This window comes from Lithobates pipiens, unplaced genomic scaffold (assembly GCF_037356315.1).
Source record: "Lithobates pipiens isolate NorthernLeopardFrog02 unplaced genomic scaffold, aLitPip1_a1.2 Scaffold_47, whole genome shotgun sequence".
NCBI classification, from domain to species: Eukaryota; Metazoa; Chordata; class Amphibia; order Anura; family Ranidae; genus Lithobates; species Lithobates pipiens.
Genome location: NW_027507871.1, coordinates 4,808,215 through 4,824,080, shown reverse-complemented (window position 1 = coordinate 4,824,080; position 15,866 = coordinate 4,808,215). Strand labels below are relative to the sequence as shown.

Here is a 15,866-nt window from a genome sequence, read left to right as displayed (position 1 = left end):
CCCAGCGGGGACAACAGAGATGACGCTTGTGGAGTGCCAAGCCAGGGACCTAATGTGTCAGCAAGGGTGAAGCTTGAGGAGTATCTGTGAGTACCAAGCCAGGGACCCAGTGGGACAACAGAGGTGACGCTTGTGGAGTGCCAAGTCAGGGACCTAACGTGTCAGCAAGTGTGAAGCTTGAGGAGTATCTATGAGTGCCAAGCCAGGGACCCAGCGGGACAACAGAGGTGACGCTTGTGGAGTGCCAAGCCAGGGACCCAGGGAGACCACAGAGGTGACGCTTGTGGAGTGCCAAGCCAGGGACCTAACATGTCAGCAAGTGTGAATCTTGAGGAGTATCTGTGAGTGCCAACCCAGGGACCCAGCGGGCACAACAGAGGTGACGCTTGTGGAGTGCCAAGCCAGGGACCTAACGTGTCAGCAAGTGTGAATCTTGAGGAGTATCTGTGAGTGCCAAGCCAGGGACCCAGCGGGGCAACAGAGGTGACGTTTGTGGAGTGCCAAGCCAGGGACCTAACGTGTCAGCAAGTGTGAAGCTTGAGGAGTATCTGTGAGTGCCAAGCCAGGGACCCAGTGGGACAACAGAGGTGCCGCTTGTGGAGTGCCAAGCCAGAGACCTAACGTGTCAGCAAGGGTGAAGCTTGAGGAGTATCTGTGAGTGCCAAGCCAGGGACCCAGCGGGACAACAGAGGTGACTCTTGTGGAGTGCCAAGCCAGGGACCTAACGTGTCAGCAAGTGTGAAGCTTGAGGAGTATCTGTGAGTGCCAAGCCAGGGACCCAGCGGGACAACAGAGGTGACGCTTATGGAGTGCCAAGCCAGGGACCTAACGTGTCAGCAAGTGTGAAGCTTGAGGAGTATCTGTGAGTGCCAAGCCAGGGACCCAGCGGGACAACAGAGGTGACGCTTATGGAGTGCCAAGCCAGGGACCTAACGTGTCAGCAAGTGTGAAGCTTGAGGAGTATCTGTGAGTGCCAAGCCAGGGACCCAGCAGGGGTGATGCTTGAGGAAGACACTGAGCGTGACGATTGGAAGAGCTCAGGAGATCCAGTGGCAGTGGTCAGTAAGTCTAGTGAAAGACTGAGAGCTCAGGGGAAGTGAAGTTCTTCAATAGGAGATTGTAGAAGAAGTGAAAGAGTTCATTGCAATCTTTGTTAGACGCTGTCAAGGCTGTTGCCATAGGAGAGGAGACAGCGATCCTACTCATGCAGATGTGGTGTGTAGTTGGATATGTTTCCCTGTGTGGCTGTCTATAGAAGTCTCGGAGTCTGACAATTAACATTCCATCTACTTAAGGGTGTCCTGGCCCCAACCCTCTCTCCCACAGTTCTGTTTAAGAGAAAATAAATCTCTTTGCATTCAAGAAGTATCTGGCGCCCATCAATATACCTTGCATTACACCCACCATGCCTTGTAACCCGCTCCACACAGAAGGATGTCATCGGTCCCTAACTCTGGAGGTCACCATTGGGCCTAGAGAGGCCCTGGACTTTGCTACACAAAATTCTAGGAAAGCCCAAATCTCATGAGAAGACACTCCTGTAAAATATGATAATAAATAATAAATAAATGGCGCATAAAGGATAATGACTCCTCAGGCCGATATTAATAAATAACAGAGAACACAATTATAAAATGTCCAGAAGACCATATGGATACAAGTAGTGAAAAAGTTCAATTAAAATACATAAAGGGCAAATAATGGGCAATCAATTGTTACACGGTCCTGGTTCATATAGAGAATGTATGCAGCTCCCCAGGACATAGATCTATGAAATTGCAAAAAAACGGTAGAGAGGGGGCGCCAACTAAGTGCGGCATTGTATTTCTCAATAAATGTATCTTTTTTAATGCTGCACTTATTTTTAGACATATGCACTGACAAAAAATGTGTTAGCTTTCGTTTTTGTTTAATTCGTTTTGCTTTTTCTGAAATTGGGAAAAGCGAAAATTCGGATTTTTGAATTTCCCGAATTTCTAATTCTTCGAATTTCCAAATTTTCTAATTTCCACATTTTCTGATTTCCAAATTTTTCGAATTTCCCAATTTCAAATTTTCGGATTTCCGAATTTTGAAAATTTTGAAATTCGAAAATTCGTAAATATCCAAAAATTCTAAATTCGGAAATTTAGAAAATTCAAAGATCTGTAAAAAAAGAAAGAAAATCAGTAAAATTTTGAAATAATTAAATTCTAGGTATTGGAATTTCTTTTCAAATTTGGCTGTTTGTGAAGGTAATGAATGCAAATTTATCTGAAGTTATGAATTATCCAAAATAACGAATGCCGCATCTAAACAAATGGAACGCAACGAATTAATATTAATTAATAATAATAAAAAGGTTTTATCCCCTTCCCACCGAGCGCACGCAGATGTGCGTACTCGGCTTCCGGGGGGTATACCGGGATGATGCCCGCACCTGCAGGCATCATCCCGGTACCGTTTTTCACAGCGGGCGATTGGCTATCCAGCCATAACAACCGAAGCGGCTAAAAGCCGCTCTCGGCTGTTATGCCGGAGGAGCGGGGGGATTTCCCCCCTCCCGCCGCCTCCCGCCGCTGTTACCGGTGCTCCCGCTCAATCGGGAGCACCGATTCAAGCTCCGATGCCTCCGGCCGCTGGGGAGGAACTGGAACTGGAACGATTACGGTTCATTCCAGTCTCCTAATAGTAAACACGGAAGCGACGTCATGACGTCACTTCCTGTTTACTCGGCTGCCAATGGCGCCGGTTTTAAAAAAAATATACAGTATTCAGAATCGCCGTTTTCGGCGATCTGAATACATTGAAGTGTAAAGGAGGGGTGGGGGGTCTTCCCTCCATAAAGAGTACCTGTCACCACCTATTACTGTCACGAGGGATGTTTACATTCCTTGTGACAGCAATAAAAGTGATCAAATAAAAAAAAAAAAAAAAAAACAATTTATTAATTAAAAAAAAAAAAAAAAAAAAAATTTTTTTTTAAAGAGCCCGCCGTCCCCGCGAGCTCGCGAAGCAAAGAAAACGCATACGGAAGTCGCGCCCGCGTATGTAAACGGTGTTCAAATCACACAATGTGAGGTATCCCCGCGATCGTCAGAGCGAGAGCAATAATTCTAGCACTAGACCTCCTCTGTAACGCTAACCTGGTAACCGTAAAAAAATTTTTTAAAGCGTCGCCTATTGAGATTTTTAGGTAGCGTATTTTGTCGTCATTCCACGAGTGCGTAAAGTGTGACATGTTTGGTATCTATTTACTCGGCGTAACATTATCTTTCACATTATGCAAAAAAATTGGGCTAATTTTTTACGTTTTTTTTTTTTTTTTTAATTCATGAAAGTGTCCCTTTTCCCAAAAAGTTGCGTTTAAAACACCGCTGAGCAAATACCGTGTGACATAAAATATTGCAACAATCGCCATTTTATTCTCTAGAATCTCTGCTAAAAAAAAAATATATATAATGTTTGGGGGTAATTTTCTAGCAAAAAATATGGATTTTTAACTTGTAAACACCAAATGCCAAAAATAGGCTTAGTCATGAAAGGGATAATTATTATTATTATTGATATTTATTATTATTACATCATTACGTTCCATTCGTTTCGTTTTTTTTTTCCGATAATTCGTAACTTCAGATAAATTTGTATTCGTTACGTTCACTAACAGCCAAATTTGAAAGGAAATTCCAATACTTATAATTTAATAGTCAGTTATTATTTCGAATTTTACTGATTTTCGTTCTTTTTTTTTTCAGATTTTCGAAATATTGAATTTTCGAATTTCCGAATTCTGAAAATCTGAAAATTTGCGAATTTGAAAATTCAGAAATTCGTATTTTCAGAAATGGAAAAATTCGGAAATTCGGGAATTTCGGAATGAACGAATTTGTCAAAATTCGCCCAAAAAAAAAAACGAATTGCACACGTCTACTTATTTTGGCGACGCATTTCACAGACTGATGACATCATTTTTAGCCTAGGCAGAGTCACTACTAGCAGGGGGGGGGGGTTTAAGGACCGCGTCCATGATAAAGGGCGGAGCTTCTTTTTTTTGGGGAAAATTGATACTGTTGCTTTATATTATGTCATGAATGCAGATGTGTAAAGTTATGGAAGGGTCCATTGTAACATGCTGGGGGGGGGGGGGGTGTGGCATGGTGTCTCCTCACTCTCTGCCTGTCTGTCTTTCAGCTTCTGCCGGCGTTCACCCGTTGATGGATCCGCTCACGTCGGGGTCCCACCTCACACGGATCCCGTACCCGGCAGCCGCTCTGCCCAACCCGCTGATGCCCCACCCTTTGCATGACAGTGATGTCCTCCGGCAGCAGATATTCGGTGAGTGATGGTAGGGAATCAAAGCACCGTCTACGGGTTTGGAGCGGTTGAGGTGCCACAGCTAAAGAGGTTAAAGGGTCAGAATTTTGGGGGGAAGGGGCACTTTATATGTAAAGGGTACCAGTTAGAAGAGAGAAGGGAGTATGTACTTACCTTTCCAGGGGTCTCTTTATTGATGTGCTGCCCCCCCCCCAGCTGCTAAATTCTAACGAATTCCACAATTGTGGAACGATTCGAATTCGGATCGGTGGAAAAATTGATCGAACTGATTGTAATGTGAAGAAATAGCTGGTTGTTAGGGAGCGGGCCGGGAAGCTTAACAACCGGTGACTCATCAGCTGTCAGCGGGCTTCCCCACTGACAGCTGAATGTAAACAAAGGAATGCAGGTAATGAAAAATATAGTAAAAAAACAGCATGGGCCCCCCCCCCAGGGCCTGGTATGAATTTTAAGGGGAACCACATGCCAATTTTTTTTAAATAGCGTTGAGTTCCCCCCCCCAAAAAAATAAATAAATGTCCCAGACCCTTATCTGAGCATGCAGTTTAGCAGGTCCTGAAAAAGGGGGTGGGACGGGCAAGCAACAACACCCCCTCCCTTCTGAACCATTCCAGGCCACGTGCCCTCAACATGGGGGGGGGGGGGTGGTTGATGGGGACAAGGGCCTCTTCCCCACAACCCTGTCCCAGTGTTTTTGGGGTTGCGGGGGAGGGGGCGTGACTTATTGGAATCTGGAAGCCTTTAACAAGGAGCCCCCGAATCTCCTCCCTCTGTTAATGATTATGGGGCACCCACTCCTTAACAACCAGCTGTTCTTCACACAGAATTCAAATCGATCATTTTTCAACCGATCCGAATTTGAATCGTGGCAAAAAACGTGGAATTTGTTAGTAAATGAATACAGGAAACATAATTAAATGAATTGCTTCTAAAGGCCAAACACAGGCAAAACCCACTCACCAGACCGCGAGGGGTTCACTCTCAGGGCACCCAGCTAAAAAAAAATGATTTCACCCAGAAGTCGCTTTACCTTTTTGTGAGAATTATCTATATATATATATATATATATATATATATATATATATATATATATACATATACAGTATCTGACAAAAGTAAGTACACCCCATCTCTCTGTAAATCTTTTCTTCTCTCTTTTCATGTGACAACACTGAAGAAATGACACTTGTCTACAATGTAAAGTAGTGAGTGTACAGCTTGTATAACAGTGTAAATTTCCTGTCCCCTCAAAATAACTCAACACACAGCCATTAATGTCTAAACCGCTGGCAACAAAAGTCAGGACACCCCTAAGAGAAAATCTCCAAATTGGGCCCAATTGTCAATATTTTGTGTGGCCACCATTATTTTCCAGCACTGCCTTCACCCTCTTGGGCACGGAGGTCAGCAGAACTTCACAGGTCACCACTGGAGTCCTCTTCCCCTCCTCCATGATGACATCACGGAGCTGGTGGATGTTGGAGACCTTGCGCTCCTCCACCTTCCGTTTGAGGATGTCCCACAGATGATCAATGGGGTTTAGGTCTGGAGACATGCTTGGCCAGTCCATCACCTTCACCCTCAGCTTCTTTAGTAAGGCAGTGGTGGTGTTGGAGGTGTGTTTGGGGTGGTTATCATGTTGGAATACTGCCCTGCGGTCCAGTCTCTGAAGGGAGGGGATCATGCTCTGCTTCAGTATGTCACAGTACATGTTGGCATTCATGGTCCCCTCAATGATCTGTAGCCCCCCAGTGCCGGCAGCACTCATGCAGCCCCAGACCATGACACTCCCACCACCATGCCTGACTGTAGACAAGACACACTTGTCTTTGTCCTCCTCACCTGGTTGCCCCCACACACGCTTGTCACCATCTGACACCAAATACCTTTATCTTGGTCTCATCAGAGCACAGGACATGGTTCCAGTAATCCATCTCCTTAGTCTGCTTGTCTTCAGAAAACTGTTTGTGGTCTTTCTTGTGCATCATCTTTAGAAGAGGCTTCCTTCTGGGACGACAGCCATGCAGACCAATTTGATGCAGTGTGCGGCGTACGGTCTGAGCACTGACAGGCTGACCCCCCCCCCCCCCCCACCCCTACAACCTCTGCAGCAATGCTGGCAGCACTCATACGTCTATTTCCCAAAGACAACCTCTGGATATGATGCTGAGCACGTGACCTCAACTTCTCTGGTGGACCATGGCGAGGCCTGTTCTGAGGGGAACCTGTCCTGTTATACCGCTGTATGGTCTTGGCCACCGTGCTGCAGATCAGTTTCAGGGTCTTGGCAATCTTCTTATAGCCTAGGCCATCTTTATATAGAGCAACAATTCTTATATCATATCCTCAGAGAGTTCTTTGCCATGAGGTGCCATGTTGTACTTCCAGTGACCAGTATGAGAGAGTGAGAGCGATAACGCCAAATTTAACACACCTGCTCCCCATTCACACCTGAGACCTTGTAACACTAACGGGTCACATGACACCGGGGGAGGGAAAATGGCTAATTGGTCCCCAATTTGGACATTTTCACTTAGGGGTGTCCTGACTTTTGTTGCCAGCGGTTTAGACATTAATGGCTGTGTGTTGAGTTATTTTGAGGGGACAGGAAATTTACACTGTTATACAAGCTGTACACTCACTACTTTACATTGCAGACAAGTGTCATTTCTTCAGTGTTGTCACATGAAAAGAGAGAAGAAAAGATTTACACAAATGTCACTGAGGGGTGTACTTACTTTTGTGAGATACTGTACATGGTCCTTCCAGGTATGGGTTCATCGTTAGCAGGCGGTCCTTCCAGGTATGGGGTTCAGCATGTGACCTCCTTCCCTTCCTCCCAGAATGCAGTGCAGTTGACAAAGTAAAAGATTCCCTGAAGGCCACGCCTCTAATGTTTCGGTAGATTAGGCCCCGCCCCCCCCCCCCCACCCAGCAGTATCTGAACGTTCTGGTGGTACCGATGTGAGATGAACTGACGGGCCTCTTCTTTCTATCAGCCTCCCCCTACAGAGACCTCCCTTCCTCCCTGTCCGCCCCGCTCTCCGCCGCTCACCAGCTGCAGGCCATGCACGCGCAGTCCGCGGAGCTCCAGCGCCTGGCCCTGGAGCAACAACACTGGCTGCAAGCCCATCACCCCCTGCAGGGAGTGCCCCTCCCCGGGCAGGAAGACTACTACAGGTACAAAGCAACCGCTCACTGTCCTGCTCCACCTCGTCATCCCAGGAAATAAAAACAAAAAAACAAAAAAAAACAAATCTCTGATCTCCACGTCTCCATGAATTTATTTAGATCATTTACATTTCCAGAAGGGCAGGTATTGCACCAAATCGGAAAACTTGGATTTATACTCCTTTTCCTGGACTATCCTTCACAGAAGTGTTCCTATTGGTTGCCTCCTCCCCTATATGTATGATGTCATGGAGTTGTCAGGGAATATTAAGTTGCTTCCATCCACACAAGAACTGGTACAGTCGGCTAAACCTGAACTCCAAGCAGATATAAAATACACCAATTAATAGAGTTCTGTAATTATTATACATCATTAAAGGTTTTATTTAATCCAAGTAACCGAATCTGACTTGGTATCAGCCCAATACAGCAGAGCTCAGACCTGGGGGGAGGGGGGGGGGGGAGGAGAGAAGCAGCACAAGGAGCGAATTAGCTGTGCAGAAAAATGCTGACAGGAGGAGAGAGCAGAGAGACAAGCCTCATCTGTCTGCCGCTTCTTCTTTCAATGTCCAATCACAGGCTGGGTGAGGGACAAGACCTCTGTAAGTAGCTGAATCTGACCTGGTATCAGCCCTGCGCAGCAGAGCTCAGAATGAGGAAGAGAGAAGCAGCACAAGGAGCGAATTAGCTGTGCAGAAACATGCTGACGGGAGGAGAGAGCAGAGAGACAAGCCTCATCTGCTGCTTCTCCTTTCACTGTCCAATCACAGACTGGGGCTGGGAGAAGACCTGTAAGTGTTACTAAATTCAGGGCCGTCTTTAATATTGATTGGACCCTGAGCAAACATTTTCTTGCCCCCCCCCCTCCTCCCCCATGCAATTTTACTCTCCACCTGCCTGCACACCATGGGCTGGGGAGGTGAGGGGACCCATCAATTGACAGAGAATTCCTAGGGATCCTCAGACTCCTGGGATCAGTGACAGTGCTGAGGGGAGGGTGTGATCAATCGCAATACTGATTTTGTTTTACCGACTACCAATATAAAGAGGAGTTTCAACACTGGCTACCAATGTAATAGGAGTTTACACTGACCACGAATGTAATAGGAGTTTACACTGACCACGAATGTAATAGGGGTTTACACTGACCACTAATGTAATAGGGGTTTACACTGACCGCTAATGTAATAGGGGTTTACACTGACCGCTAATGTAATAGGGGTTTACACTGACCACTAATGTAGTAGGGGTTTACACTGATCACTAATGTAATAGGGGTTTACACTGACCGCTAATGTAATAGGGGTTTACACTGACCACTAATGTAGTAGGGGTTTACACTGATCACTAATGTAATAGGGGTTTACACTGACCACTAATGTAATAGGGGTTTTCACTGACCACCAATGTAATAGAAGCATTCACAGTAACCACCAATGTAAGGAGGGATTTACACTAACCACTAATGTAAGGGGGATCTTTACACTGGCCACTAGTGTGAATGAAAGGATTGTACACCAGGCCCCAATGTAATGAGAAGATTTACAATGACTACCAATGTAAAAAGGATTTACATTGACCACTAATGTAATAGGAGCATTTACAGTAACCACCAAGGTAAGGAGGGATTTACACTGACCACTAATGTAAGGGGGACCTTCACACTGGCCACTAGTGTGAATGAAAGGACTGTGAATGAAAGGATTGTACGCCAAGCCCCAATGTAATGAGAAAACTTACATTGACCCCCAATGTAAAGTGGATTTACACTGATCACTAATGTAATAGGAGATTCACAGTAACCACCAATGTAAGGAGGAATTTACACTGACCACTAATGTAATAGAAGCATTCACAGTAACCACCAATGTAAGGAGGGATTTACACTAGCCACTAATGTAAGGGGGATCTTTACACTCGCCACTAGTGTGAATGAAAGGATTGTACACCAGGCCCCAATGTAATGAGAAGATTTACAATCACCACCAATGTAAAAAGGATTTATATTGACCACTAATGTAATAGGAGCATTTACAGTAACCACCAAGGTAAGGAGGGATTTACACTGACCACTAATGTAAGGGGGACCTTCACACTGGCCACTAGTGTGAATGAAAGGATTGTGAATGAAAGGATTGTACGCCAAGCCCCAATGTAATGAGAAAACTTACATTGACCCCCAATGTAAAGTGGATTTACACTGATCACTAATGTAATAGGAGATTCACAGTAACCACCAATGTAAGGAGGAATTTACACTGACCACTAATGTAATAGAAGCATTCACAGTAACCACCAATGTAAGGAGGGATTTACACTAGCCACTAATGTAAGGGGGATCTTTACACTCGCCACTAGTGTGAATGAAAGGATTGTACACCAGGCCCCAATGTAATGAGAAGATTTACAATCACCACCAATGTAAAAAGGATTTACATTGACCACTAATGTAATAGGAGCATTTACAGTAACCACCAAGGTAAGGAGGGATTTACACTGACCACTAATGTAAGGGGGACCTTCACACTGGCCACTAGTGTGAATGAAAGGATTGTGAATGAAAGGATTGTACGCCAAGTCCCAGTGTAATGAGAAAACTTACATTGACCCCCAATGTAAAGTGGATTTACACTGATCACTAATGTAATAGGAGATTCACAGTAACCACCAATGTAAGGAGGAATTTACACTGACCACTAATGTAATAGAAGCATTCACAGTAACCACCAAGGTAAGGAGGGATTTACACTGACCAGTAATGTAATAGGAGCATTCACAGTAACCACCAAGGTAAGGAGGGATTTACACTGACCAGTAATGTAATAGGAGCATTCACAGTAACCACCAAGGTAAGGAGGGCTTTACACTGACCACTAATGTAAGGAGGGATTTACACTGACCACCAATGTAAGGAGGGATTTACACTGACCACTAATGTAAGGGGGGGGGGCTTCACACTGGCCACTAGTGTGAATGAAAGGATTGTACACCAAGCCCCAATGTAATGAGAAGATTTACAATGACCACTAATGTAAAGTGGATTTACATTGACCACTAATGTAATAGAAGCATTCACAGTAACCACCAAGGTAAGGAGGGATTTACACTGACCACTAATGTAAGGAGGACCTTCAAACTGGCCTCTAGTGTGAATGAAGGAATTGTGAATGAAAGAATTTTACACCAAGCCCCAATGTAATGAGAAAATTTACAATGACCACCAATGTAATGTGGATTTACACTGACCACTAATGTAATAGAAGCATTCACAGTAACCACCAATGTAAGGAGGGATTTACACTGACCACTAATGTAATACAAGCATTCAAAGTAATCACCAATGTAAGGAGGGATTTACACTGACCAATAATGCAAGGGGGACCTTCACACTGGCCACTAGTGTGAATGAAAGGATTGTACACCAAGCCCCAATGTAATGAGAAGATTTACAATGACCCCCCCAACGTAAAGTGTATTTACATTGACCATTAATGAAATAGGAGCATTCACAGTAACCACCAATGTAAGGAGGGATTTACACTGACAACTAATGTAAAGGGGATTTACACTGACCACTAATGTAATAGGAGCATTCACAGTAACCACCAATGTAAGGAGGGATTTACACTGACCACTAATGTAAGGGGGGCCTTCACACTGACCACTAGTGTGAATGAAAGGATTGTACACCAAGCCCCAATTTAATGAGAAGATTTACAATGAACCCCAATGCAAAGTGTATTTACATTGACCATTAATGAAATAGGAGCATTCACAGTAACCAGCAATGTAAGGAGGGATTTACACTGACCACTAATGTAAAGGGGATTTACACTGACCACTAATGTAAAGGGGATTTACACTGACCACTAATGTAAAGGGGATTTACACTGACCACTAATGTAATAGGAGCATTCACAGTAACCACCAATGTAAGGAGGGATTTACACTGACCACTAATGTAATGGGGGCCTTCACACTGACCACTAGTGTGAATGAAAGGATTGTACACCAAGCCCCAATGTAATGAGAAGATTTACAATGACCCCCAATGTAAAGTGTATTTACATTGACCATTAATGAAATAGGAGCATTCACAGTAACCAGCAATGTAAGGAGGGATTTACACTGACCACTAATGTAAGGGGGGCCTTTAAACTGGCCACTAGTGTGAATGAAAGGATTGTACACCCATCACCAATGTAATGAGAAGATTTACAATGACCATCAATGTAAAGTGGATTTACACTGACCACTAATGTAATAGAAGCATTCACAGTAAACACCAATGTAAGGAGGGATTTACACTGACCACCAATGTAAGGAGGGATTTACACTGACCACCAATGTAAGGAGGGATTTACACTGACCACCAATGTAAGGAGGGATTTACACTGACCACCAATGTAAGGGGGACCTTCACACTGGCCACTAGTGTAAATGAAAGGATTTTACACTAAGCCCCAATGTAATGAGAAGATTTACACTGACCACCTATGTAACTGAGACATTTAGCCTGCATTCACATTTGTGTGTTGGGGACACATGCAAAATCACTTTCCTGACACCACAGAAACGTGCTGCCCTTTAGCAGATACACGGCAGTGCCATTAATTGTTAATGACACCCTCATGAATGTGCTGTGCAACCGTGTGATTTTGAAAAAGCGTTTGGGACTTTCTTCTGCATTTCTAGCGCATAGATCAGCCCTTTGAAAGGAATGGGCTGCCTTACACATGACCTGCATCTTTATCCCCCCTGTCAGCACATCTTTGCCTCCTAAAACCCCTCTGTCTCTGACCTCTGCACCCCAAACCTCCCCCATCCTCTCCACTCCAACCCTCCACTCATTATATCTCTACCTGCCTCCTCTGCTCATCTTTGCTCCCACCTTCCTTACCTCCATACACCCCCCTCCTTACTCACCTGTGCACCCCAAACTGTAATTCCTTCTCTACCTACCTCTGCACACCCCACACTACTCTCCCCCTCCCCCCCCCCCCGGCACTAATTTGCTTACCTTTGCAGAACAGGCTGATGTTAGGCTGAATGACCACAGTTGTAGGCAGGGCTTTCCATCATGCCCCTTTACCTTCCCAGTGGGCAGCATTCAGTATAGGTGATGGTGGAGTGGATATGACCTCGGGGGTGCATATGAATGGCGCCGGTCCATGGCTATTTACTTATTAATGCCGCCTCTATTTACATGAATGCCACCACTCCGCAGATATTTCCATATGAATGCTGTTTATTTACATGTAAACACAGGGTCTGCAGGTGAGTCACCTGCACACAACAATAGGGCAGAGCTGGGCAGCATTAGCAGCAGCACTTCACACAGAGATATCGGGACACAGCACGGGACTAAAACTTCAAGGGACAAGGGAATTTAAACCGGGATAGTTGGCAAGTATGAGGCAGCTGCTTTGGGCCCCCCAACATTTTGAGATGGGAATGAGGGACACCTACTAGCAAATGTATGTAGGCATAGGACACGCCCCCCCGCCACACCCCCTTAAAGGAGAATTAACCAAAAAAAAGTTAATTAAATCCACTATTATTCCTTTATATCGGCTTTTAAAATGTACAATTTAGAAATCAGATGAAAGGTTTAACACTGGGAAACACTTTTTGAAAGATAAAAAGTTCATTTTATATACGACTTTCTAGATCAGACCAAAATGAGGGACAAATGAGGAGGAGAGAGGGACATTGCTCCAAATTAGGGACAGTCCCTCCAAATCCGGGACAGTTGGGAGCTATGGCTTTGGGCCCCACAGCAATGACGGGGGGGGGGGGGAGGGGGCCAGGGCAGCTTCCCCCTTTTGCCCTGCCTTAAAGGCGGCCCTGACTAAATTGCACCGGAGAAAAACCAGGTCTTCTGTCCGGCCCAAACAGGACTGAGCTGTGTAAATCTCAGGACTGGATGGACAGAAACACAAATCCTTCGGCACGTAAAACGCCCCCCCCCCCCCCCCATATATGTATTTCATCGGTATGTCAGCTGTTTGTCCGGAGTTCAGCTTTAAACCCTTCCTGCCGTCTTTTTTCGGCAGCATCTCAATCACGTGATTGGCTCCCCCCAGTGGTCACATGACTGGGAGCCCATCCTGCTGGCTCCCAATCACAAATAGGCACTGAGAGCTGCCGGAAACCTCAGACCCCGCCCCCCCCCTTCCCAATTAGGGCCCACCCACACTACACTGCACATGTGCGGGAAAAGGTTAAGGTACTGCAATCTTCCATGCAAATCAACCAATGACAGCCTTCTCTAATACTGGGTGGAGCAAATCCCATTGAGGGTCCTACTCCCGGGGCTACTCTTAGCTGCAGTGTACAAAACCGTAAATGCCATATATATCCGCTTACCAACCATTCAATGTGGCGGCTGCATTGGTTTTCTTTTTTTAGTATTTTTTTCCCCTCTGTTGTAACCTGGTGATCTGGCCAGTAACACACCTCCTGTATTAGAGCCGCCCCCCCCCCCACTCTGGATGAAGATGCACAGGAGGCACAGCAGACAGCAACATTATCAGTCTGGGAGGTCCATGTTAGACATACTAGCAGATTCAGATACACTAGCACTTTGAAGCCAAACTTTTTTTTTTTTTTTGCTTTTGGGATAAAGGTTTTACATAAATCTGATCATTGTAAGAACCCCTGTCAGTGGGAAATGGTTTGTCTCATCCGTGTAAACTGATACATTCTGCTGGAGAGATTGTTCTTTTGAAAAAAAAACAAGACTGGCTGGCCGGATCACCAGATGATAATAGAGGAAAGAAAGTCTAAAGAAAAGGAATGCAGCCGTCAGATCTAAGAGTTGGTAAGCAGCCGTGTAAGAAATGAGTTTATTATTGCTTCAAAGCTAAGGTCCGGGATCAGCAAATATTGTCCAAATCCATCGGTCATGTGACTTCTTCTGTGTATTTCCTCCAGATCTGTGCAGTCATCCAGCGTGAGACTTCCTGTCATAAAGACCACCCACAGCTGCCCTCTCTCCTTGTGCAGGGGGACTGGTCTTGTCCCCGCCCCCTCCTGTAGATTTCTGTAGTGGGTGGGGCCAGTTGGATCCTTCCCACAGCTCTGCTCTCTGTTCAGGTTATGTACAGCATAGTGATGATGTCACTGCTACTTTTACCAGGTAATATCTGGGGTTGTAAAGGCATTAGGCACTCACAAAGTGGGTTTATATCCCCTGCTACTGTTGGCCGATATATTTAAATTACAGTTTTTGTGCCCGGAGTTCAGCTTTAACAGTCACCATTCTGGGGAGGGGAATTCAAGCAGCTATTTTCTTCTGTATGCATGCTTGCTCCATGTTTGTATGGGACACGCCATGGGACACTCCATGTTTGTATGGGACACTCCATGTTTGTATGGGACACGCCATGGGACACTCCATGTTTGTATGGGACACGCTATGGGACACTCCATGTTTGTATGGGACACGCTATGGGACACTCCATGTTTGTATGGGACACACCATGGGACACTCCGTGTTTGTATGGGACACACCATGGGACACTCCATGTTTGTATGGGACACGCTATGGGACACTCCATGTTTGTATGGGACACACCATGGGACACTCCGTGTTTGTATGGGACACACCATGGGACACTCCATGTTTGTATGGGACACACCATGGGACACTCCATGTTTGTATGGGACACGCTATGGGACACTCCATGTTTGTATGGGACACTCCATGGGACACTCCATGTTTGTATGGGACACGCTATGGGACACTCCATGGGACACTCCATGTTTGTATGGGACACGCCATGGGACACTCCGTGTTTGTATGGGACACACCATGGGACATGCCATGGGACACTCCATGTTTGTATGAGACACGCCATGGGACACTCCATGTTTCTATGGGACACGCCATGGGACATGCCATGAGACACTCCATGTTTCTATGGGACACGCCATGGGACATGCCATGGGACACTCCATGAGACACACCATGGAACTCTCCATGTTTCTATGGGACACTCCATGGGACACGGCATGGGACACTCCATGTTTGTATAAGGCACGCCATGGGACACTCCATGTTTCTATGGGACACGCCGTGGGACACTCCATGTTTCTATGGGACACGCCATGGGACATGCCATGGGACACTCCATGAGACACGCCATGGGACACTCCATGTTTGTATGGGACACGCCATGGGACACTCCGTGGGACACGCTATGGGACACTCCATGGGTAATGCCATGGGACACTCCATGTTTGTATGGGACACACCATGGGACACTCCATGAGACACGCCATGGGACACTCCATGTTTGTATGGGGCACGCCATGGGACACTCCGTGGGACACGCTATGGGACACTCCATGGGAAATGCCATGGGACACTCCATGTT

At 45.7% G+C, this 15,866-nt stretch overlaps 1 protein-coding gene across 4 annotated transcripts in view; it reads left to right on the top strand.

Annotated features, from left to right (window-relative positions):
- The window catches only part of ATN1 (atrophin 1), a 111,456-nt gene that overhangs the window by 76,187 nt on the left and 19,403 nt on the right, over positions 1–15,866 (top strand). For 3 of the 4 annotated variants that reach the window (XM_077467134.1, XM_077467133.1, XM_077467136.1), the window contains exons 8-9: positions 4,171–4,314; positions 7,314–7,880. In XM_077467134.1, coding sequence (XP_077323260.1) covers positions 4,171–4,314; positions 7,314–7,546 — 377 coding nt within the window. In that variant the 3' untranslated portion in view covers positions 7,547–7,880. Of the gene's footprint in view, positions 1–4,170; positions 4,315–7,313; positions 7,881–15,866 lie in introns of those variants that run through there. The other variant, XM_077467135.1, reaches the window with a different exon arrangement.